The sequence below is a fragment of the Schistocerca piceifrons genome, chromosome 8, assembly GCF_021461385.2.
Source record: "Schistocerca piceifrons isolate TAMUIC-IGC-003096 chromosome 8, iqSchPice1.1, whole genome shotgun sequence".
Classification (NCBI taxonomy): domain Eukaryota; kingdom Metazoa; phylum Arthropoda; class Insecta; order Orthoptera; family Acrididae; genus Schistocerca; species Schistocerca piceifrons.
The window spans coordinates 269329502-269355362 of record NC_060145.1 but is presented as its reverse complement, the minus strand read 5'-3'; the positions used below and the strand labels follow the sequence as shown (position 1 = coordinate 269355362).

At 43.9% G+C, this 25861-nt stretch overlaps 1 protein-coding gene across 2 annotated transcripts in view; it reads left to right on the top strand.

Moving 5' to 3' along the window:
• LOC124711930 (protein bric-a-brac 1-like) overlaps positions 1 to 25861 on the top strand; it is a 195578-nt gene that overhangs the window by 81064 nt on the left and 88653 nt on the right. For both annotated transcript variants that reach the window (XM_047242188.1, XM_047242189.1), the window contains exon 5: positions 20957 to 21068. In XM_047242188.1, the coding sequence (XP_047098144.1) occupies positions 20957 to 21068 (112 nt within the window). The remainder of the gene's footprint in view (positions 1 to 20956; positions 21069 to 25861) is intronic.

Genomic DNA, 25861 nt, shown 5'->3' with positions numbered 1-25861 from the left:
GCGTCTTTCGTGCCTGCATGAAAGTCAGCAACTAACCATGTCATTAGTGTGACTATGATGTCAGTGAGTATAGATTGTGCTGAGGTTGGAGTTCTAAATTTCTGAGTATGCTGCACATTGCACATGCACAGAGACAACGGACAATGGTAACGTTTGCTGACATCAGAAGCTAATAACCTATTTTGATCAAACTGACTCGTATTACAGAAATGGATTTTGTGCTTTTGTGTCTTCTTAATCTCTGTTACGTTCTTTGCTTTGTTTTCGTGGCACATTGGAAAGTTACTCAATGTCCTAGTATATTTTTCTATGTGTTTCTTAGTCTAAGACAGGGACAAAAATCTAAAAGCAAAAAGTATTTACCTTTTATATTAAAAAAACCTGCACTACACATAAATAAGAACATAATAGATAAATGTGTTTAATGGAAATTATTTCAACAGTGAAAAAGTCAGAATTATTGGACAGGAAAGGTAATTTTTGTTGTTACTAAGAAAACAAGATACAAAGGATAAATCAAAAAGGCGCTGTTCACTGTGTTCTACATATTGCCTGATGTGTTTGCAAGAATATATTTTCTCGAGCAGATAAATGTATATGTTCCGAAATTTAGGATTATGCCTTTCTAATTGTTTGTCATCAGTAATGTGAACAATTTATTACGCAACATCTGTGAAAAACTTCCACTATGAATTCTGCTTCAGTCATTAATAAACTCTGTTGTCATTGCGTGTTCCTATATTTGGTTACTACATTTAGATTTTTCTGAAAAAAAAAGGCTAGTCCCTTATAACCTGACTTTCACCATTCAGATGCCAAACTGCACAGTAGACAGCTCCCACAATACTGGCAATTTTGATGCTGACATACGAACAAAAATGAGTGCTCAAAATGGACAAGACTCACTTTTGTGTTAGCAGAAGAGCCAACACCGTGTTAAGAGTGGAGGCCGAAATGCACACGTTTTAGCTCACACAGGCTGGCATGAGGAGGGAAGAACTATACTGACGTGAGGTCTGGAACATGACAAGGAATGAGAATTCAGAAATCGGACGTAATTAGTTTGATACTCAACTTTAATCCATTAATGATGATCATCACTCTTGACGGTACATGATTCACAATATTATCTGTTCAGAATACATTCTTGAAGTAATTATAGTAACTGAATATGGCGCCTTGCTAGGTCATAGCAAATGATGCAGCTAAAGGCTATACTAAACTGTCGTCTCTGCAAATGAGAGCTTGTGTAGACAGTGAACCATCTGTAGCAAAGTCGGCTGTACAAGTGGGGCGAGTGCTAGGGAGTCTCTCTAGACTAGACCTGCTGTGTGGTCGCGCTCGGTCTGCAATCACTGATAGTGGCGACATGCGGGTCCGACGTATACTAACGGAATGCGGCCGATTTAAAGGCTACCACATAGCAAGTGTGGTGTCTGGCGGTGACACCACATTCCTCCCCCGCAAATTGGCAGACGGTGGTGGTATAAGGCCTCCGCCTGCCGTGGGGAGGACCCCATGTTGACGTATGCGACGAGGTGGGGAGCCTAACAACAGGCGAGGTTGTGCCATCCGCACCCTGTCATTCGGACAGCGGGGAGCTAGGGAACGCTTGAAAACCTACTCCAGGGTGCACGCCAACATGCTTGTATGCGCCCGTAGAGAGACAGGAGGGCTCGAACGGTCGACCTCCATCGGGCTGGGGCACCCGATGGGCGAAGACGATATATGGTCCGGAGCAGGCAAGATTTCCATGTCGGAGGACAACTGGTCACGGGAAGCAATCGGCAGCGCGTGACCCAGGGAGGCGACCGATGGCTGCAGCGACGCGTCCACTGCGGGCATCGCCGGCGGGAGAACAGGCGGGTGGCAGCGGCACGTCGCCATGGGGCAAAATGGAAGGCAGCGTCGGTAACACCTGGGGCTGAGGCGAGCCGGTAGATGGGTCCCCAGGGCACTGACCGGACGGCACTGTCGCTGAAAGCAGATGGCGAGCGGCAGATCCCATGCGACGACAGAGGCGCAGCTGTTTGAGATGCCGGCGCACCTCACCAAAGGCCCCCGAAACCAGATACATAGCGTGTCCGAGGCAGCCAAGAATGCGCCCTTCGAGCCAATGCCGTGAACCTTGATAGTGGCGGTAGTAGACAACGTCGCCTGGTGCAAAAGCAAGTGTCTGCCACTGTATAGGAACCGGATGCGGCGGATGTAGTATAGACATCGAGGTTCGATGATGGCGACCATGGAGCAACTCGGCCGGCGAGCGACCATCTCAGGGCTTAGAGCGATAAGAGGGCAAAAAGAGCAATAATGTGTCCTCCTGAGAATGCAGCTCTTTCAACTTCAACATCTGTGACTTGAAAGTCCTGACCAATTGTTCAGTGGCACCGTTTGTCTGTGGCGAAAATGGCGCGAACATCAGATGTTGAATACCATTGGCCTTGCAGAATGACTGAAATTCTTGTCTGTGGAAGACCTTCAATGCAAAAGATAGAAGATAACGCTTGGATGGTGACAGATGATGTTGTGGAAGACATCTGGACAACAAAAGGAAAATTACTGAATGAATCTATCACAACCAACCATCGAGCATTCCAGAATGGACCAGCAGAATCAGTGTGTAAGCGTTGCCAAGGGGAAGTGGCTTTTGGCCATGCAAAGAATTTCTGTGGTGGTGCTGATTGTTGTTCGGCACATACCATGCAAGAAGAGTACATAGTTGTAATCGCGGCATTGATACCAAACCAAGTATAGTGCTGACGAGCAAGTTGTTTCGTTCTCACTATACCCCAATGTCCTTGGTGGAGAAGCTTTAAGACATGGGACTGTAACGAACATGGGACCACGACCCTGGACTGATCATTATCAGAATGCAACAGCAAAACACCACGGCGAACAAAAATGCTCCTTGTGAGCAAAAAATCGGTGAACCAACCGGTCCTCGATCCGTGACTTTGACAAGGGCCATTGCGTAGCAACAAAACGCAGAACGGTAGCAAGGACAGGGTCGGCAGTTGTGGCTGTAGCTACACGACGAAAGTCAATCTGAAATGATTCGACCACGTCATCGGTTTCCGAATCAATGAACATGCAAGCAAGTTCGGAGGAATCGAATGCCCTATCCTCAGCAACAGGCAAACGGGACAGTGCATCAGCGTTTCCGTGCTTAGCAGTGGACTGATACAAGATAGTGTAGCGGTACTGCAAGAGGAAAATAGACCAGCGAATGAACTTCTGTGCTGTACGTGGAGGTACAGGCTTGTTCGGATGAAAAAGCGATGTCAGAGGTTTGTGGTTTGTGATTATGGTAAAGCGACGACCATACAAGAAGTCGTGAAACTTTGTAACACCAAATACGAGAGCCAATGCTTCTTTTTCGATCTGTGAATAATTTCTTTGCACAGACGAGAGCAATTTGGACGCAAAGGCAATAGGGCGATCATGCGAGTCATCTTTGTGCGCAAGCACAGCACCGATCCCGAAATGCGATGCATCCACCATCAACAAAAGGGGCTTCTGGGGATCGTATGGTGTAAGGCAAGTATTGGAAAGCAACACAGATTTCAACCGGCAAAAGGCGCGTTCACATTCTGTCGTCGACACGAACGGAACACCTTTACGGCGTATGCAATGAAGCGGAGCTGAAATGGAAGAGGCATGCGGCTCATATCTGTGATAATAATTGATTTTTCTCAGCACACTCTGTAGCTGCTTCAAATTCTGCGGCGAAGGCAAGTCTTGTATGGCACGGAGGTGCGTGGGACTGGGACGTATGCCTTGGGCATTGAGTACATGTCCCAGGTATGGCAAGTCACGAGCAAAAAACACACATTTGTCCTTCCGTAAGCGAAGACCATTGCCGAAGGTTTTGGCAAAATTACTAAGGGTGATGCCCAGAGAGAAGCCTGCACACATTCAATTACACCTTGTGATTCCAAATTGTGTAATGTTTTTGCAACCTCATCACGCAATGCGTGGGGAACATTGCACACTCTGAAAAATTTCGGTTGCGCGTTTACTTTCTGTTCCTAATGTGCTTTATAGTTCTTAGCGCAACTGAGGCCCAGTGCAAAAATGTCTGCAAATTCTTCACATAGACGAGAAACACTGTCTGAAGGCACAGTCTGGTTCACTGATAGAACCTGATTTACTATAGACAAGTTAAACAACTGAAATGAATTAAAACCAAACAAGTTCACTGCAGAAGAAGAACGAAGGATGTAAAATGACACAAGTTTTGTTTGTTCTTTGTATGCTGCAAGAAGGCTCCACTGTCCTAACACAGGGATCTCTTGACCTGGATAGCTATGCAATGGAGGTGTGCCCAGCAGTTTGTAAGTGTCTTGATTGATCAGTGAAACTGCACTCCGGTATCGAGCTGGAATGGTATCACTTTGCCGTTAATGTCGAAGTCTACAAAAAGTTCACTGTCCTGCTGATGGCAAGAGCGACTGTCTCGTGCAACGTGAACTGACACTGGTAGAAAATCACTTGCGACTTGACGGGAGTTCCGGCAATGTCGACGCACACTATTTGTGGGACGAACACAGTCACTGTTAGAGAGAGTGGCACTGGGCGGAGTGGAATGAACGACATGAATTTCCATGGGCGAAGTTTCGCGTGCCTGAGTATCCTTGGTTCGATTCCAATTCCGGCACGAAGCAATGGGCCTGGAATGGTTTTGAGTTTCCGATCTGAGCTTTTTCTGGCAAACACTCTGAACATGTCCTTTTTTATTACAGTAAAAGCAAATAGCTTGGCATGACTGGCAATCCTCACGCGAATGTTTAGTAGCACACCGCGGGCATGATTTGAGCACTGCATTTGCTTGCCGGCGCGGCACATGTGGCTGAGATCCTGGCGGCGGCAGCAGCGCGGCCGGGCACGAGGGCTGTTTACTGCTCCGTGCAGCTCGCCCGGCAGGCCGGTTAACCTGACACATGGCTGGCAAAGTTTCAAATGATTCCTGAGCAAAGTCTAGTGTGTCCTGTCAATCCAATATGTACATCACTTGTTGAAGGAAGGGATTGACTAGTTTCAAAATCTGTTCCCTTATACGAACATCAGAAATGTTCTGTGCAATTGCATCACGTACCATAGTATCTGAATAAGGGAGTCCACATTGACACTCAAAAGTGCAATCCCTAGTAAGGCCTTGCAAGGTTGCAACCCACTCCCGATTAGTCTGACCTGCCATACGTTTTGTACGAAAGAAGGTATACCGTTTTGCAACTACATTGACCGATTGTTTGAAATATGCATCTAATGCAGACAAAATTTCTTTGTAGGACAGAGTCGCTACGTCGTGTCAGGGAAATAATTTGACTATCACACGGTAGGTTCGCACACCGACAGATGAAAAAAGAAAAGGCTGCCGCTCGTTACCTTGAATTCTGTATGCGGCGAGATGGAATCCAAATTGGCTTTCCAGTGCAGCATCAAAAGTTCTGAAGGTCGGTGCAACTGTGTGTTGTGGCTGCGTTAGTGGTGGAGTGGCAGCTGCTGCATCGTTTTGCATTGCAGGTTGACCCTGGATGAGCTGTCCAAGGGCATCCAGTAATGCCTGCGTCTGCTGATCCTGTAAGCGATAAAATTCGGGCAGTACATCTGGAGATTGTGGCGAAGCCATTTCACAACGAAATCAGGGCAGTCGCAACAACATATGTCAGTATAGTTAAGAACACGGTTTTTACTGCTCACCGCCAATTTTGTGTTAGCAGAAGAGCCAACACCATGTTACGAGTGGAGGCCGAAATGCACGCGTTTTAGCTCACGCAGGCTGGCGTGAGGAGGGAAGAACTATACTGACGTGAGGTCTGGAACATGACAAGGAAAGAGAATTCAGAAAGCGGACGTTATTAGTTTGATACTCAACTTTAATCCATTAATGATGAACGTCGCTCTTTACGGTACATGATTCACAATATTATCTGTTCAGAATACATTCCTGAAGTAATTATAGTAACTGAATATGGCGCCTTGCTAGGTCATAGCAAATGATGTAGCTGAAGGCTATGCTAAACTGTCGTCTCTGCAAATGAGAGCGTATGTAGACAGTGAACCATCTCTAGCAAAGTCGGCTGTACAACTGGGGCGAGTGCTAGGGAGTCTCTCTAGACTAGACCTGCCGTGTGGCGACGCTCGGTCTGATCACTGATAGTGGCGACACGCAGGTCCGACGTATACTAACGGACCGCGGCCGATTTAAACGCTACCACCTAGCAAGTGTGGTGTCTGGTGGTGACACCACACTCACTACAGGAACAAAATGCCAGGGTTGCTGCAGCAGACATACTTGTCTTAAGTCGTCAATTGAGGCAAGAAAGTCAATTATGTAAAAGGGGCTTAATCTTTGCCCAGGGTACTGAAGTGTACAGGCTAGTGAAAACTAATGGCGTTTGAGTATCAGTCAGTTTACATAGGTTTTCCTGTACACCTAGCCGGCTTCCTTTCTTCCACTCAACTACTCAAGAATGGAAGCTAGTTATCACTCTCTAACTCGACAGTAAACTCAGTGTTGGGATGGACACAGTTCATGTGGTTGACGAACTGCTGTAGGGTATTTTTATGATAAGACCATATGCAGAAGGTGGTGTGAGCATACCATAAGAAGCAAGATGGATGCAACCTCAGAGTTAGAGCTTGGTTATCAAAATGTTCCATGAAAAAATACACAGTGCCTGAAGACAGTGGGGATCCCATGGCGGTGCCATTCATCATCTCATAATATTTGTTGCAGTACAGGAAGTAAATTGTTGTTAATGCATGGCAGAACACCTTGACGATCTCAGGTGGAAACTGTTGAGTCAGAAGATCCAACATGCCTAGTACTATTGCCCTCACAAAAAGAGAGAGAATATCCAAACTAACCATTATGGTGTTTGACCTATCTTCCTTTTCCTGAGAGTGTCAATGAATGAGTGCGAATTAACAATGTGAAGTAGGTAGATGAACTGAACTGATTACACTAACTATAGGTCTCAGAGTAACATTTCCTCTGTGTATCTTAGGCAATTCATAAAACCTGGAAGGTCTGGCGGCATGTATCATTAATTTCTTCGTCACTTCTTCTGGCCTACCAGAGTTCTTTATTAACTTCCATATATTTTTGACAGTGTTTTATGTCGGGTTGTGACTGAGCTTCCAATATGTGCCATCTTATAACGAATGCAGCACCTTCCAATTGTAGTGTTCGGTGTTCAGGACCACAGTGGCATTTCCTTTAGCTGGCAAGACAAAAAAGTCCTCTTTCTCATGTAATAAGCATAAGTCATGTCGTTCCTCCTGGCTAATTTTGGATTTCTGTGGACTTGCCTTTCTCTAGAATACAGCTAGTGGATAGTTTGACATCCTCGGCTGCATTGTGCAAGAGATACCTAATGCACTGCTCTATTCCATGAACAGTATTCAATATTGGCAGATGTCTTGGTGCTGGAGAAAAATTAAGGCTGTTGCTCAGTGCTGCAACAGAGCCATTGTTCAGTTCATGATAGGAAAGATTAACAGTTATTATGTGGGTCTCATTGGACACCAGATTGGCACCTCCGCGAGTTAAGCAGTCAATCTTGGAACATTGCCTAGATGTCATCTTGCACAAACTCGCATGCTGTTGCACTGCTGTGGCTATGTCTGCCCACTCCCAGCAAAGGGCAACAAGGTTGATGCTAGAAGTAGATGACAGTCGAGTAGGTTTCTGGCATTAACATAAAGTTCATAGGTTCTGTCTTATTTGCTGTCTCACTATAGTGTAACTAGAATTCTTCAAAATTCTATCCACTGCAACAGTTCGAAACAGCATCCGACTACAGAAAAGTGAGCAATTGTGTCCTTGTCCTGGCAGTATAGTAAAATGCTAAAGAACTCGGCACATGTGATTTCTTCTTTTACAGTTTTTCTAGCAGTCACACATGGTCCATTATGCCCTCACTGTAGAGGAGTGATATGTGTCCTTGGAGTCTTTCATGATGGCATGCTTTGATAAAATCTTCTCAGTTTACAAGCCGCATCGCTTTGAATAAAGTGCTTGAGCTTTCGATAGGTGTCTCTGCCATCATCAGAGTTAAAAACACTTACTGCCAGGGATAACATGGTGTTCTTCTTGCATAAATGTAATGGCAGTGTCTGAAACCTTTCAGAGAGGGCCAGAATGGCACATGCACAGAAGGCAAGTTAGACAATGGCTCTGTTCTGCCGCGGGATCGAGTAATGTCAGATGGTGACAAGGGCCGGCAACAGTTTTGAACACCTTGTACACAAGAAAGCAGCCCTGGACACTGTAGTACAATGGGCAAAGAGTATTTCTGACATGATCATTTAGAGTCTGAATTTCAGCATTTGAAGTGCATGTCCAGAGAGAATAGTTAGAGCAAGGGAGAAACTGCAAAAGCTTTCAGGTGCCACCGATGGAACACCAGCTGAATCAGTGTAAGAGGCCAAGCCAGCTGCATTCCTTCCCTACTGTGTTGGAACTAATAGCGAGATAGGACATGTGCTGAAGGGACATGGACCGAGACAAGTGTTCCGGCCGGCCTCCAAGATAGAGATACATTATGCTCCATTAAAGACAACATAGGTCTTTGAGTTTGTGGTGTGTATGGTGTCCCCTGTGAATGTAAGAGGCATTTACAGAGGTCAGACTATTTGCACTGTTGGTGAGCATCATGTTAAACAAAGGAAACTTTAGAAGTCGCCTGTGGCTGAACATTGTGTGGAAAACGGGCATATAACAAAGTGTGGAAAGACAAGAGTTTTGGCTCAAACACCATCATATTGAAATTCTTTTATAAAAGAAGCGGCCAAAATCAGAATAACACCGACAGTGTTAACGGAGACCACAGGTACACTCACTAGATGTGGTATTGGGGCAGGTTTCGAACAGCAAGTGAAAGGAAAGACGGAGCCTTGATGCTTGTTGAGATGCAGGAGCAAAATGTGGTGCTGGCTGCTTGCATCATCTGATATCACTTGATCCCACAACAGGACGGAGCCAGTGGGAGTTGCCTGCCTTGCCTTCTGCTTGTGTGCCACTCCCGCTCGCCCTGGAAGGTTCCAGATGCTGCTTTTGCATCTATATAAGAAGTCTATGGTTTTAACTCCTGATGGCGATGATAAAGCCAAGTATTGAAAGCTTGAGTATTTTAATCAAAGTATTAAAGCATGCCACCTTGAAAGACTGCGATGACACAACTCTTGCTTGCTTATGTCATCATCACACATTTTCTGTATTGTCCAATTAATCAAATTGTTTTTGTCATACAGGATTGTTGACCCTCAGACACTTAAACTCAAATGACTTTCCGTATTCGAATGTGCCTTCCTGCCAGGACCTTTTGGTTATACCTCTTGGAATGTAATCCCAATGTATTCCCTTGCAGTCTTCCTTGTGTATTACCCAAACCACAAAGTAGGGCCGATCTGTTTCAAGGACCTAACATTTGTTGCCCCCATGACCTTCTGGCGTTTGTTCCTCTGCTCTCCAGGAGTCTCGGAGTGCTACGGTTACATGCACTGATGTCTCCAAAACCATGGATAGAGTGAAATATCCTTTTCCATCTCCCACTAGTCAGGAACAACATACATTGCCAGAATGTGAAGGGGTTATATGGTAGTACTAATAGCCATTAACAGAGCCTTAAATTTTATTAAACAGAGCTGCCTTGAATGAATTTTAGTTTGTTGTGGCTCAATAAGCAGTCTCCATGCTATTGATTGATGTTATGTCACAATGTGATAACTATTATTCACAATCTTTTGTTTGATCTCTGTCATACTACCTGCTGGCTTCAGCTGCCAAAGACTGTCGTGTGTATGTGTGTGTGTGTGTGTGTGTGTGTGTGTGTGTGTGTGTGTGTGTTTGGACTGGGGGGGGGGTCTGTTTTGACTCACCATCTCCGCTATATGGTGAGTAGCAGCTGTCCTTTTCATAATATTGGTACCTGGTCAGTTGTCTTTCTGTGGGTCCCATGTGTTGTGTGTCCCGGGGAATGAACTGGCTTGCTGTTTGACCAGAGAATCTGTTATTCACCCAACATTTGCTTTGATGACCTCAGGTGTTCATTTGTGAGTGCAAATAAGACCTATACTCGCTTGGAGAGATGGAACATCATCAGATGGACTGCTGTCCCTTCTAAAAAAATCTGCACTATAAGGGAAACTAGGGTGCATGGCGCTCCTTTTTCTGTCGCTCCCGGAAGCTGTAGTTGTATAATGAGCCCCAAGTCCATATTGTGATCGTGGAGCTTTAGAAACCATATATTACAAGCTGGAGGGAATGCACCCTTCTTTCAGACTCTCAAAGCCAAGCATGGTCTTCTGGCTTCTTTGCCTCTGATGTTGGCAGATAACTTATGGCCAGTTGAACTGGTTCTTAGTTTCCTCTGAGAAACTAGTTTTTATTGTCAGATCTGTTGGTATAAACTGCTTTGGGAGCAAGGCAAGGTTAGGGCAGTTTGGGTGCCTCCTGTCATATGCTGGGCCCAGGAGCCTTTGACCCTCCCTCATCTGCCGACTACCATGGTCATCCGTCTTGTACTCTGTTTTAATTACTTTTATATGAGCCAAGTATCTTTCTGGTGGTAGGATGGCTTGTGTGCCTCAGAGATACAGATAGCTGTATTGTAAGTACGTCCACAATGGAGGGCTATCTACTGAGAGGCCACACAAACATGTGGTTGCTGAAGAGGGGCAGCCATCTTTTCAGTAGCTGCAGGGGGGCTTCATTGGGATGATTGACAGATGTGGCTTTGCAACACCAACCAGAACAGCCTTGCTGTGTTGGTACTGTGAACAGCTGAAAGCAAGGGGACACTACAGCTGTAATTTGTCCTGGGTGTATGCAGCTCTACTGTATGGTTAAATGATGATGGCATCATCTTCGGTAAAATATTACATAGGTAAAGCAGTCCCCCATTTAGACCTCTTTGTTGCGACTACGCAGTAGGTTGTCGTCATCAGGAGAAACAACACTGGGGTCTATGGATCAGACCGTGGAATGCTGTATTGCGTACCGGTAATCGTGCTGGTACTTAAAAAAACTAAAAAGGGAAATGTGTAGGTTGAGGTTAGATGTGGTGGGGATTAGTGAAGTTCAGTGGCAGGACGAACAGGACTTCTGGTCAGTTGAATACAGGGTTACAAATACAAACTCGCGTAGGGGTAATTCAGTAATGAATAGGAAAATAGTAATACAGATAAGCTACTATGAACAGCATAGTGAGTGCACTATGATAGCCAAGATAGACATGAAGCCCACATTTACTACAGTAGTAAGAGTTTGTGCCAACTAGCTGTGCAGATAATGAAGAGATTGAATAAACGTATAAGTAGGTTAAAGAAATTATTCAGATAGTTAAGGGAGATGAAAATTTGTGGTTGGGGACTGCAATTTCATAATAGGAAACATAGGAGAAGAGTAAAATAGTAGGTGAATATGGAGTGGGGCAAAGAAATGAAAGAGGAAGCCACACACACAGCATAATTTAATCATCACTATCACTTGGTTTAAGAATCACGAAAGAAGGCTGTGTACATGGAAGAGACCTGGAGACACCAAAAGGTTTCAGCTTGATTATATAATGGCAAGACAGATTTCGGAACCAGATTTTAAATTGTAAGACATTTCCAGGGGCAGATGTGGACTCTGGCCGCAATTTATAGGCTATGAACTGTAGATTAAAACTGAAGAAATTGCAAAAAAGAAGGAAATTAAGGATATGGGACCTGGATAAACTGAAAGAACGAGAGGTTGTTGAGAGTTTGAGAAGGTGCATTAGGGAATGATTGACAAAAACAGGGGAAAGGAATGTAGTAGAAGAAGAATGGGTAGCTTTGAGAGATGAAATAGTGAAGGCATCTGAGGATCAAATAGGTAAAAAGAACATGCCTAATAGAAATCATTGGATAATAGAGGAGGTATTGAATTTCACTGATGAAAGGAGAGAATACAAAAATGCAACAAATGAAGCAGGCAAAAGGGAATACAAACATCTGAAAAAGACAACGACAGGCAGTGCAGGAACAGATGGCTAGAGGACGAATGTAAGGATTTAGAAGCATATTTCACTAGGTGAAAGAAAGATACCACCTGAAGGAAATTTAAAGAGGCCTTTAGAGAAAAGAGAAGCAGCTGTATAAATATCAAGAGCTCTCATAGAAAAAGAATCCTAAGCAAAGCCCCCATGCGGGTCCGGAGGTTAGAATAGGCCCGAGGTATTCCTGCCTGTCGTAAGAGGTGACTAAAAGGAGTTTCACATGTTTCGGCCTTTATGTGATGGTCCCCTGTAGGGTTTGACCTCCATTCTTCAAAATTTTTCTGAAGAGCGAGACAATTGGGGAAGAGCACCTTACAAGGTGCATCGTGTCCATCATGCGTTGAGATCTTTAGACCACTTTCTCACCACATTGCAGTCCCACCCATTCTCCATCTCTTGGACGAAGACCTGGGTGCGTTTTCCACCATGCACAATGCAGTGTCACTTTCTGTGTCGATGATGACCATGGACTTCTTTGCACCTGATATCCAGCACGGTATCCAGTCCATTGTGGTGGGGCCACCATGTACCCTGTTGACCACACAGGGATCGCTCTGCTGATGCCTGCACCATTAACTCCCCACATATGCCAAGGGGTAGATGCCCACATCCCCCTAGGGCATCGGGACTCCCAGAAATTGGCCATCCTGCCAGGTGGCCTTTGCTACGGGCTGGGCGGCGCCCTTGGGGAGGGCCTCTGGTCGGAGTAGGTGGTATCAGGGCAGATGACACGCGATGAAGCGTAGTCCATCATCTCTTGATCGTTGTAAAACACCAGCAGTCTCTAAGCGATCACAAGCTCAATTCAACGCACAGAAGTATGACCCCAAATTGTTCCCCTTCTTGGCCACAGCATGAGAGGAACGTCAGGCTAAGGATAACAGCGGATCTTATTCGCCACCTTGTATATTTGAGAGCTGATGGGGAATCTTTCATGATGATGAATCCTCAGTTTTTTTGTTGAGCGTTTGTAGGACAAGTTTGGGGAGGTGGAGGGCTTGTCCAAAATGAGGTCCGTGTCAGTCTTGATCAAAACAGCATCCTCTGCCCAGTCACAGGAGTTACATGCTTGTGACAAGCTGGGGGATGTTTCTGTAACCATCATGCCCTCACGCCCCATAAGAGCTTAAGTATGGTTCAGGGTATCATATTTCGCAGGGACCTTCTTTTGCAGTCCTACGATGCTGCGCACCAATTTAGAGCAGCAAGATGTACATTTCGTCCGACGTATCCAAGGGATAATCATGTTGTCACCGGTGCCTTCTTCATTGCCCGAGAAGGTCAAGATGATTGTCTACCGCTGTGATGTAAAGCCCTATATCCCTTCCCCAATGCAGTGCTTTAAGTGCTGGAAGTTCAGCCATATGTCTTCCTGCTGTACTTCCAACGTCACATGCCGAGATTGCGGACACCCATCACTTCCCAGTACTCCATGTGCCCCGCCTCCCATCTGTGTCAACTGCGGAGAGCACCACTTACCAGACTGCAGGATTCTCCAGAAAGAAAGGAAAATCATGGAGTAAAAGACCCTGGACCAACTGACCTACACTGAGGCTAAGAGAAAATTTTAACGCCTGCATCCTGTGCGTATGACATTGTCTTACGCTGCCGCTACAACAGTGCTGGCACCATCAGCTCCGACAACCCAAGTCACCTCTCTGAGCCGGAAGACTACACCTGCCCCCTTGATGGTGGGGGGCATTTCCCTCCCTGTTCCTCCTGCATAAGTCTTCTTCGGCTTCTCTCACTAGGAAGGGGTCCTTTGGGTCACTCCCTTCCCAGGTTACTGCTAGTGGGAAAGACGACACCCGCCAGTGGCTGAAGAGCCCAACAGCAGCTGGTCATACGGCTTCACACTCATCCTCAGTCTCAGAGACTGAGCCAGTGAAGTCCTCCCAGCCATGGAAACCCAAGGAGCAGTGAGAGAAATCCAAAAAGAAAACCCCTAAGACCAAGGAAATTGCGGTGGCACCCACACCACCGCTACCTACTTGCTCTGCATCTGAGGATGGGGTGGAGATTTTGGCGTCTGCTGAGGACCTAGATCTCGCCAGACCTTAAGACAAAATGGATACAGACTGTTCAGGAAAAAGTTGGTGGCAGCAGGTGACCCTGAGGCATAAACTGCCTCATTGAATGTTCCATGCCTTCCCAGTCTCATGACGACGTCATCCATCCAGTTTTTTCCATTGCCTGGCTGAGCTATGGCCACTGTTAAGCTTTACACCTGCTATCTGCATTGCCCCCCAGGAAACCTGGTTCCCGGCAATGCGGACCCCTACCCTCCGTGGCTATAGGGGATATTACAGGAACCGTAGTGACTATAATCGAGTGTCAGGTGGAGTTTGCGTTTATGTCCTAAACTCTGTTGTGAACGTGTGCACCTTCAAACCCCTCTTGAAGCTGTGGCTGTCAGAATAAGGACGACGCAGGAGATAACTGTCTGCAATGTATATCTTCCTCCAGATGGTACCCCTGAATGTATTAGCTGCACTGATTGATCACCTCCCTAAACCTTTCCCAATTTTGGGAGATTTTAATGCCCATAATCCCTTGTGGGGTGGTACCATGCTTATTGGCCATGGCAGAGATGTCGAAACTTTACTGTCTTAGTTTGACCTCTGCCTCTTAAACACTGGGGCCACCACACATTTAAGTGTGGCTCATGGTAGTTACTCGTCCACTGATTTATCAATTTGCAGCTCAGGAATTCTCCCATCTATCCACTGGAGAGCACATGATAACCTGTGTGGTAGTGACCAATTCCCCATCTTCCTGTCACTGCCCCAGCATCAGGCCCATGGACACCTGCCCAGATGGGCTTTAAACAAGGCGAACTGGGAAACTTTCACCTCTGCTGTCACCATTGAATCTCCCCCACACAGTAACATTGATGTGATGGTTGAGCAGGTGACAACAATTGTTTCTGCAGCTGAAAGTGCAATCCCTCACTCTTTAGGGTGCCCGAGGCATAAGGCAGTCCCTTGGTGGTCGTTGGAAGTCGCTGAAGCAATTGAGGAGCTTCGGCGATCTCTACAGCAGCATAAGCGGCACCCTTCCGTATAGCACCTCGCAGCCTTTAAATGGCTCTGTGCCCATGTTCAGTACCTTATCTAAAGACGGAACCAGGAGTGTTGTAAGAGATGTCTCGACCATTGGGTGCCATACGTCACCTTCCTAAGTGTGGGAAAAGATCAAACATATTTTTGGGTACCAGGCCCCAACAGGTGTCCCCATGTTACCGTAAATGGCATGTTATCTACCTACGCAAACATGATTGCCGAGCACTTTGCTCGAGCCTCTGCGTCGGAGAATTATCCCCAGCCTTTCGCACACTGAAACGTCAGCAGAAAAGGAACGTCCTCTCATTCACTACACGCTGCAGTGAATCCATTTATAGAGTGGGAGCTCCTCAGTGCCCTTGCACATTGTCCTGACACAGCTCCTGGGCCTGATCGGATCCACAGCCAGATGATTAAACATCGCTCATCTGACTACAAGTGACATCTCCTCGTCATCTTCAACCGGATCTGGTGCGATGGCGTCTTTCCATCGCAATGGCGGGAGAGCACCATGGCTCAAACCTGGTAAAAACCCGTTTGATGTGGATAGCTTTTGGTCCAGCAGCCTCACCAACATTCTGGTTGCCGTCTTTTTAGACTTACGTAAAGCGTACGACACGACCTGGCGACATCATATCCTTGCCACATTGTATGAGTGATGTCTCTGGGGCCCGCTCCCAATTTTCATCCAAAACTTCCTGTTGCTCCATACTTTCCATGTCGAAATTGGTGCCTCCCATAGTTCTATCCATATCCAGGAGAATGGAGTCCCGCAGGGCTCTGTATTAAGTGTCTCTCTATTTTTAGTGGCAATTAATGGTCTAGGAGCAGCTGTCGGGCCCTCTGTTTCACCTTCTCTGTATACAGACGACTTCTGTATTTCGTACTGTTGCTCCAATATTGGTGTTACTGAGCGGCGCCTACAGGGAGCCATCGACAAGGTGCAGTCATGGGCTCTAGCCCATGGCTTCCAGTTTTCAGCCACAGTCATGTGTCATGCACTTCTGTCGGCGTCGTATCATTCATCTGGAACCAGCACTTTACCTTACTAACGATCCACTCACTGTCGTGGAGACATATAGATTCCTAGGACTGGTTTTCGAAGCTTGATTGACTTGGCTCCCTCATCTTCGTCAGCTTAAGCAGAACTGCTGGCAGCACCTCAATGCCCTCCGTTGTGTGAGCAACACCAATTGGGGTGCAGATCGCTCTACACTGCTGCAGCTCTACAGAGCCGTGGTACAATCCTGAATTGACTATGGGAGTGTGGTTTATGGTTCGGCAGGACCTTCAGTGTTGCATTTGCTTGACCCTGTGCACCACTGTGGGGTTCAGCTGGTGACAGGAGCTTTTAGGAAGAGTCCGATGACCAGTGTACTGGTGGAGGCTGGTCTCTCTCCAATGCAGATCAGACGTGCACAACTGCTCGCTAGTTACGCAGCACACATTCATAGTTCCTCTGAGCATCTGAATTACCGTCTCCTTTTCCCACCCCGCAGCAGTCCATCTTCCGCATCGGCGGCCCATGTCTGGGTTAACGATTGCGGTTTGCGTGCGGTTCCTTCTCTCCCAAACTGGAGTCCTCCCATTTACCATCTCTACTTGCAGTCCGTTCACTTATGCCTAAACGCCTTGGCTGCAGCTTTGTCTGGACCTTTTACATGGCCCTAAGGACTCCGTCAACCTGGCCGTTCTTCGCTGTCACTTCCTCTAGATTCTTGACGTGTTCTGGGGCTCTAAAGTGGTTTACACTGATGGCTCGATGGCTGATGGTCGCATTGGCTTTGCCTACGTGCACGGCGGCCATATTGAACAGCATTCCTTACTCGAGGGCTGCAGTGTATTCACTAGAGCTGGTGGCCATTTCTCGTGCACTTCAGTATCTCCGTTCATACCCTGGGGAGTCTTTTCTTTTATGTACTGACTCCCTGAGCAGCCTAAAAACTATCGACCAGTGCTACTCTCGTCATCCTTTGGTAGCGTCCATCCAGGAGTCCATCTATGCCCTGGAATGGTCCAGTCGTTCAGTGGTGTTTGTCTGGACCCCTGGTCACATTGGAATCCCAGGAAATGAACTTGCTGACAGGCTGGCCAAACAGCCTACATGGAAACCACGTCTAGAGATGGGCATCCCCGCAACTGACCTGCGTTCGTTATTACACCGCAAGGTCTTTCAGCTTTGGGAGACGGAATGGCAAAATCTCAGTACGCACAGCAAACTGGGAGCTGTTAAAGGGACCACGAATGTGTGGATGTCCTTGATGAGGGTGTATCGCAGGGACTCTGTGGTTCTCTGCAGGCTCTGCATTGGTCATGCATGGGCTTTCCACGGCTACCTCCTGCACTGTGAAGACCCACCTCAGTGTCAGTGTGGCATCCAGTTGACAGTGGCCCATATTCTTCTGCTGTGTCCCTCTTTGGCCGCCCTGTGATTTCATCTTCGGTTGCTGGACTTATCATTGATTTTAGCAGACAATGCCTCATCAGCTGATTTGGTTTTACGTTTCATCCATGAGGGTGGGTTTTATCATTCGATCTGAGTTTTCGTGCCTGTCCTTTGTCCCTCTGTGTCCTCCACCCTAGTGCTTTTAGGGTGAAAGTTTTAATGTGTTGCAGGGTGGCTGGCTTTAATCTGCTTCCTTGTTTTACTCTCTTCTAACTCTTTCTTGCCTCTCTGTTGTTCTCTTGTCCTCTTTTGTTCCTCTTAGTGTTCGTTGACTTTCCTTCATTCTTGTGGTCTTTCCTTTCTTTCCGTTTTGTGTTATGTGTCTTGTCTATTTTATTCTCACACTTGTGGCATTGTTTTATTAGGAACAAGGGAGCGATGACCTCGGTAGTTTGGTCCCTTTCCCCCCTCTTTTAAACCAACCAACCTAAGCAAAGAAGGGAAGGGTGAAAAGGTGGAAGTAGTATATAGAGGACCTATACAAAGGAGATGAACTTGAAAGCTATATAGAAATGGAAGAGGCTGTAAACGAAGATGAAGTGGGAAACATGATACTGCAAGAAGAATTTGATACAGCTCTGAAGGACCTAAGTCGAAAGAAGGCTCTGGGAGTAGACAACATTGCGACGGGAGAATTAATGCCATTCTTTGGAATGCCAACCATGGCGAAACCCTTCCATCTGCTGTGCAAGATGTACGTTGGAGGTGAAATATCCTGAGACTTCAAGAAGAATGTAATAATTCCAATTACAAAGAAAGCAATTGCAGACACATGTTAAAATTACTGAACTATCAGCTTAAAAAGACATGATTGAAAAATACTAACATGAATTCTATACTTAAGAATAATAATGTACAGAAAGGTCTGGTTGAAAATTACAAATTTTTAGGAATAAAGGAGACAATTCACTGAAAGGCGGAAGTGTTGCTTCATCGATAGGCGCACAAATGAAAGGTTTGGAGCTTGCCTAGGTGGTAGAAGCTGACCTTGAGGAAGGTCAGTTTGAATTTAGGAGAAATGTAGGAGCACATGAGGCAGTACTAATGCAATGACTTATCTTAGAAGATAGGTTAAGGAAAGGCAAACCTACATTTGAGCACTTGTAGACTTAGAGAAAGCTTTTGACTATATTGCCTGGAATACTCTCTTTGCGATTATGAAAGCAGCAGGGATAAAATACAGGGAGAGAAAGCTGTTTTTAAACTTGTATAGACACCAGACAGCAGTTATGAGTCGAGAGGTGTGAAAGGGGAGTAGTGTTTGAGAAGGGAGTGAGACAGGGTTGTAGCCTATCCCTGGTGGCATTCAGTGTGTACATTGAGCAAACAGTAAAGGAAACCAAAGAAAAATTTGGAGAAGAAATTAAAGTCCTTGAAGTCTAGGGAGAGTTAGTAAAAAATGTGGGCTTTGCCGATGACATTGTAATTCTCAGGGACAGCAAAAGAATTGGAAGACCAGTTTGAAAGGAATAGACAGTGCTTTGAAAGGAGGGTAATAGATGAAAACGAACAAAAGCAAGGCATGGATGATGGAATGTAGTCGAATTAAAGCGGAGGGTGCTGAAGGAATTAGATAAGGAAATGTCTAAAAGTAGTAGATAGGTTTCTCTATTTAGGCATCAAAATAACTGAATATGCCTGAAGTAGAGGGGAATCAAAATATAGACTGGCGGTGGCAATAGAAGCGTTTCTGAAAACAATAAATTTGATAACATCAAATATAGATGTGTTAAGAAGTCTTTTCTGAAGGTATTAGTCTTTGTGTAGCCCTTATGGAAGGAAATATGGACGATAAACAGTTTAGACAAGAAAAGAATATAAGCTTTTGATATGTGATGTTACAGAAAAGTGCTGAAGATTAAAGGAGTAGGTCACATAACAAATGAGGTTGTGCTGAATAGAATTGGGGAGCCAAGAAATTTGTGGCACTACTTGACTAGAAGAAGGGACCAGTTGATACAACACTTCCGAGATATCAAGGAATTGCCAGTTTAGTATTGTTGGGAAGTGTGGGAGGGTAGGGTGGTAAAAATTGTAGAGGAAGACCAAGAGATGAATACAGTAAGCAGATTCAGAAGGATCTAGTTGCAGTGATTATTTTGAGGTGAAGAGGATTGCACAGAATAGAGTAGCATTGAGAGCTGCATCAAACCAGTCCTTGTACTGAAGACCACAGCAACAGATGTGATTAAACCATTTTTCTTCAACACCATATTTTACTTTTTAGGAGTGCCCCTTAATATAGAGCATCTCAGCAGAGACAAGACATTGAGAATGCTTTATCTTTGATACTAGTTGGTTACAAAAGAGGAATTGAACAGCTTTTTTTCTGCTTCCTCCTAGAACATTGGTTTTATTCCCATCTCTGACATTTTGACTACACCATATTGGGGGTGGAAAGGTGGTGCAAGGGACACTATATGATGAACCCCAAGGGACGCACTACTGCTCACACTCACCCACCTGCCTACTGTGATGATTGTCTCACCTTGTCTTACTACTGTCAGGTGATCAGATGGGGGAGAGGTGCCTCTTGCCGCAGATGAATTGTGAGTCAGCCCTCATCTGCTCTGTGATCTGCAGACTGGCCTGGCTAATACACTTTTACCACTTTACATTATTCCTCATCTGTGGCATCAGTACTGCTTTCAATGTTCATTCGTATCGCTCCTACATGCTGTTACAATTCAGTGCCCTCACTGTTTAGTTCATTAACCCCCTTAACTAACCAGCAGTGTAAATCCTCTCTTGCAGATTACCTACAGATGGCTCTATGGCTCTGCCCTCACTCAAGGTACTTTTCCATCAGTTACTGAGTAGCAGACACTTCTTCACACCTCATGCAGCAATGTGATGACAAGTGTTTATGATATTTCCCCCCTCCCCCACTCTCCCCCCCCCCCTCCCCCACTCTCCCCCACTCTCCCCCCCCACCCCCTCCTTCCACCCTCTCTACATCCCACTCTCCCCCTCGCGCCCCTCCCCCTTGCACCCCTCCCCCCCCATATCGCTCCCCCCCCATATATATCTCTCTCCCCCCCCCCCCATATCTCTCTCTCTCCCCCCCATATCTCCCCCCCCCCCTGCATCCTCTCACTGACAGCATCATATGATATTTATATAAAAAAATCTGCCTGAGAGAGAGAGAGAGAGAGAGAGAGAGAGAGAGGGAGAGAGAGAGAGAGAGAGAGAGAGGTTGAGGAGTGATATGACAGCTACTGCTTTTATAATACTAGCAGTTTGTGTTGACCAATGTGGTCTACACTGTATGTGTTTTAGGTTCCAGTGTGTCAATGGTCTTTTTGTGATAGTGTCATAGGAAGAATTCTGATTCCAATAATCAGTGCAAGTCCTTCTTTCTTCTTAAATGCAATGAAATATGGTTATTCTAATAAGAAACTGTTTTATGTGTCATGTAGGATGATTCGGACAGCAAAGACCCTCCACCATCTCCTCTGGATGTACCTGGTCCATCAGGGCAGTCCATCATTTCTTCTCACCATGCGGTCAACAGTGAAAAATCAACAACAGGTAAAATTCAGTAATACTTGCATGTCACAGGGTGTAGTTTCCAGTTTCAGAACATAAGAGCACTGATACATTCTTTTTCTGGTGCTGGGAGAATACCAATCCCAGTATATTTGTTTGAGTACTAAGTATGTGTGCTTGAGTATCTTCACTTGAAGTGAAGACTTTTCTGATCATTATTATTTATTCTGGATGTTCTGGGGTAAAACTACTGTCATTCTTCACACTGTTCTTTATGATCTGGCCTCTAGATAGCAGACACCTCCTTGTGGTTTCATTTGTGGTATTGAAGGCAAAATGTAAGGAACGAGATGACTTTTATGATCATTAACAGTATATCATTATTAAGATCTTACTCTTATAAAAAAAGGTTGGTACACTGGCTCATTGTATTAATGCGAGAGGAAGAGAGAATTCTTGTACCAGCTACAGAATTAAGTCTTTCTTTTCAGCAAAATGGAAGTGTTGGTATTCCTCACCTGTGTCTTACACATTAGTTTTGAAATTTCAGATGAACTGCAGAAGAAAGCAAATTTCATAATGTCTTTGGAAATATTGTCTAGTCATATGTACTTATTTATCTATTATACAGTATTGGGGTAGAAATGAATGGGTAATTTAATGGTGTGCCTGGAGGTCCTTTAAAGCAAGAAAGTAAAGTTCTAGAATTTTTTTGAAGGTCGCTAGAGGGTTAATGGATGGTTATCCATAAAACCTGGAGAATAATGGAGGGAGGGGGATGGCAAAGATGTAATGGGAGGTTATCCATATAAAACCAGAGATTTATGGTGATTTTAAATCATCTAAATGAATTGTTGTGTGAATGACCTTCAGAAATAGTGCAAGATATGTGGAAAACATGGAGTTCATGATAGATAGAGGGAGAGGGGGGGGGGGGGGGTTGGGAAGGGAGAGAGGAAATGTTGTGCATGGTAGGGTTCAGTGACCAAGAGTTGATGAGGATTGCCCAGAGATCAGTCAGCATCTGTCTTAAGCAGTGGATACGCCAAGTTAAGGACAAACATTTGAGAATGTAGTGGGGATAGAAGAGTGATTACAAGAGAAATTGACATTAACCCAAAAGGGCAGGAGAAAAACAAAACCGAAGGATAAATAGGGTTGCCTATACAATGTTAGTTGAGCTTTTTGGAAAATACATGTCAGTTTGCTATGGAGAGAGTCCAATTTATGAATTTCTGATACATTAATAGTAAGAGGCCATATGTACCATACTTCATTTTGGTCTTTGTTGTGTCTCAAAGAATCAGTTGACAGTTCCTTTGTGAACCTCCTTTAACGGTGTCTGTAAGACACTACTTTGGTGACTTAAAAGTATTGAAGTTTGATTGTGGGCTTTCCCGTTGCGCAAGTTTTGTGTTCTTATTTGTTTATGGATTGACCGTATATTGGTAAATGAATACTGACAAAAATTTGCTTCTTACTTTTAAGTACATTCTTGGTACTGTATATGATACATTAAATGTTTGTTTATGTGGCTACAGGACACCTTTTAGTTTTGGAATTCACCCAAACCTCCCAGTGTTGGTCCTCTGCATTTTTCTCTTTCCATGAATTTTTCAAACTTTCAGGAAACATGGCAGTATGTTTTTTTTTTGGTGACATTTCTGCTAAACTTTTTTTCCACTTGTGAGCTGTAGGTAAATAGAACTGTTAAGTCTTCCAGTACCTATCAGGTTTTTGAGAGATACCAAGCACCATATCTGGTACACTATTTAAAGTGCTAAGTATGATATGTCAGTATCATTTTGTGCAAAATACCTGTACAATATGTGGAAAGCTGCAGCAAGTTGTAGCTACAACTTAACGAATAAAAGATTACAATTGCAGTCAATGGAAAGACATTGTAGTAGATCACAACTGCAAAAATACAAATTTCAGCATTAGTGTAGCTCTCCTGGTTCTGATATTGGTGCTACACTCTTGTGAGCTCCAGTAGGAGAGTGCAAGTTGCAGTGAGATGACACGCTTTGTTATAGTAATCTAAGTTAAAATGTGCATACCAAAACGGGAAAGATAATTTAAAAAGTTAAATACATTGAAAGAAAACAATTCTGTTGATGTCTACTTTTTTCTATAGAGTTACAGAAAGAAAGCAAACAATTCTAGCCATTGTGAGTTAAAAAGCATGTCATGTTAACTTGCACCCTCCCTCATTTGTCAAGTATGTGTCCCATTTATTGTAATAGGTGTAGCACCTGATAGTATATTTATGAAGAGTGTGTATAACTTTGGCATAGTAGCACGTAAGCAAATAATGCATGTCAAGATGTGAGTTATTTATAATATTCTTTTTTATATCAGTTCTTATTACAGTTTCTGAAAAAGCTTATTAGCTTTTGGTTTCAAGTTGAAGCATGTGGAGTATATAACTTTCCCTATTTTAGCGTAGGAAGTAACTGCCGATTTTGTTTCGAACCAGTAGTTATTTGAGACCTTTACTGTCACAACCACTCACTTCCACTTCTGTGGGTGTTATGCGATAAATCCCATGCACAATATTGAAAGTGGCCAGAGGGTTTGGTTTCATTCTTTAAACATTCAGGGTTTCAACAGTGCCAGCAGGAAGCAGCAGCTGAGAGCAACATCAAAAGGTAGGAAAACTATTTAGTACTTTTCCCCACTGAGGGTTTCTCAATAGTAATATGATTATTACTCAAACATCATCTCCACAGTTGTATAAAATATATGGCTGGTATAGGTTACTGCATTTTTCCACTATTAATCAGCTGAAATATGAGTGGCACTGTTAGAAAATATAATCATCATATTCATGTTGTACTACTCTGTGACATTCAGTTGTAATTTAATTTTGGTGGGCACTCATGTAATTCTAAAACTGCTCTGTACTTCCAAGGTTTGCATTGTTGCCCATTTATAAACATGCTGGTGGTCACTGGATGGAAGATACCAACAAGTTCAACTTTTTATTCTCCTCACCCTTTCCCCCCTCCTGCTCTGTCCTTTCTGCATTTGTCCTCTGGACGAGATTATTCTCTGATACTCATAGGCACTTTCCTTTCTAGTATTAGATGTGTTTAAGTTAAATGTGTTAAGGCAGTGGAAATAGGAGTCTTTGACTTACTCAGACTGACAGTGAAAAAGAATGACAACATAATTAGAACATAAAATCATAATTGAAAGCAGTCCTTTTGTCAGTTGTCACGGTGGAAAATGGGTTAAAGTATTAAAAAATCAGATCAGATTGTTTACCTTTAAATATCTTTACTGTTTCAAATCTTGAGACAAGGGAAGCAGCCACAAATACTGGAAGTATTGCCCATCATAAATTCCAATTAAAATTAATTCTTGAAAGAGGTTCTTTGTGTTGTTGAATGTATTCAGATAACAAATAATTTTGTTTTTTGCTACCCTGATACTGTGTTTTAATCACAACAACAAAATTTAGATTTGCTTGAAGATAAAAAGTATTTATAGATTTCTAGTAGTTTTGTCACTGTGGAAATGAGTCTCATTAAATGTTAGTGCTTTCTACCATCTTTGCTTTCCAATATGGTTTGCCTGAATTTTATTTCGCCATAATGCCACATTTTGTGTGTGGGATGACTATGTATCCATGCTCCGTGTGTGTGTGTGTGTGTGTGTGTGTGTGTGTGTGTGTGTTTTCAATATTTTTCAAGTTTAGGGCTGTGGTATAATATTCTGCTGCCTCTGAATTTGAAATACAAATTGGGTAGGTATCTCTCTCAGAAAATGAATATATTGTGCTAAGAACTTTTAAATTTTTTTTTTCATTTTGAGTACAATATTTTATATCCTGTTACTTGAATTCAGGTTCATTTTGTTTAGTATTTAATGTTGGTCACAGTTGTACCTTGCTCATGACTATATCTTTACAATTAGGCAAGTCCCAGGGAGCAAAATGGTGTACAGCATTATTTAAACAATTCGCCAGTATTTATTGCATTTGTTTTTCTAAACTCCTGATAATTTTAGCCTAAAGTTAGTACATTGTGTCTTTCCAGAGATTTTGGAAAGACTACCAGAGGTGATAAAATTTATATCTGCAATTTTTTTTTTCCTTCCTTTTTATCAGATTTGAGTGCATTCTTCTCTGTACGTTTGAAAGTCTGTATCTGTCCACTGTGATGGTTTGTATTTTAATTTTGCCATGTCAAATAGATTACTAATTGCTCTAGGAGGATAGATTGGCAGATAATGTGAAATAAGATTCTTTTGTTTATTACTGAATGACCAAGTCTTCATTCACATCTAAAACTGAAGTGACAGTTAGAGTGTGTGAGTACTTGCAAAAATACTGAGGCCTTTTAGATGTAAGTTGAATTCATTGTCCATCTTTCACAAAAGTGTGAGGATTGAGTGCCTACTTTACCCTTTCTGGCATTAATTCTTTTATACTGTACGTACATTATGTACATTCACCATGAGTTTAGCACCTGTATTTGATGTTACACTAATTTTGTAGTACACAGTGGTGAATTACAATGTTTTGAAATTACTAAGGAACAATTATAGTTTATGATGATGGTATCATTAACAGTGATACTTTGAGGTAAAAGATCATCAGAACATTTAAAGAATGTTCTGCCTTCATATACAAAATACAGCATGAATTTTCCTTTGTGGCCAGACACAGAAAACTACACTTGGAACACTCTCATGTGATGACAGTGTGTTGCTTCTCAGTGTGTGTCAGTAGGCAGTATCCAGAGACAGAAATGCACAATTCGCTTCCAGTGTAATGTCCATAAAGCTGTTTTGAAGTTCTGTGGGTGTGTTATCCTTTTTGTCCCTAT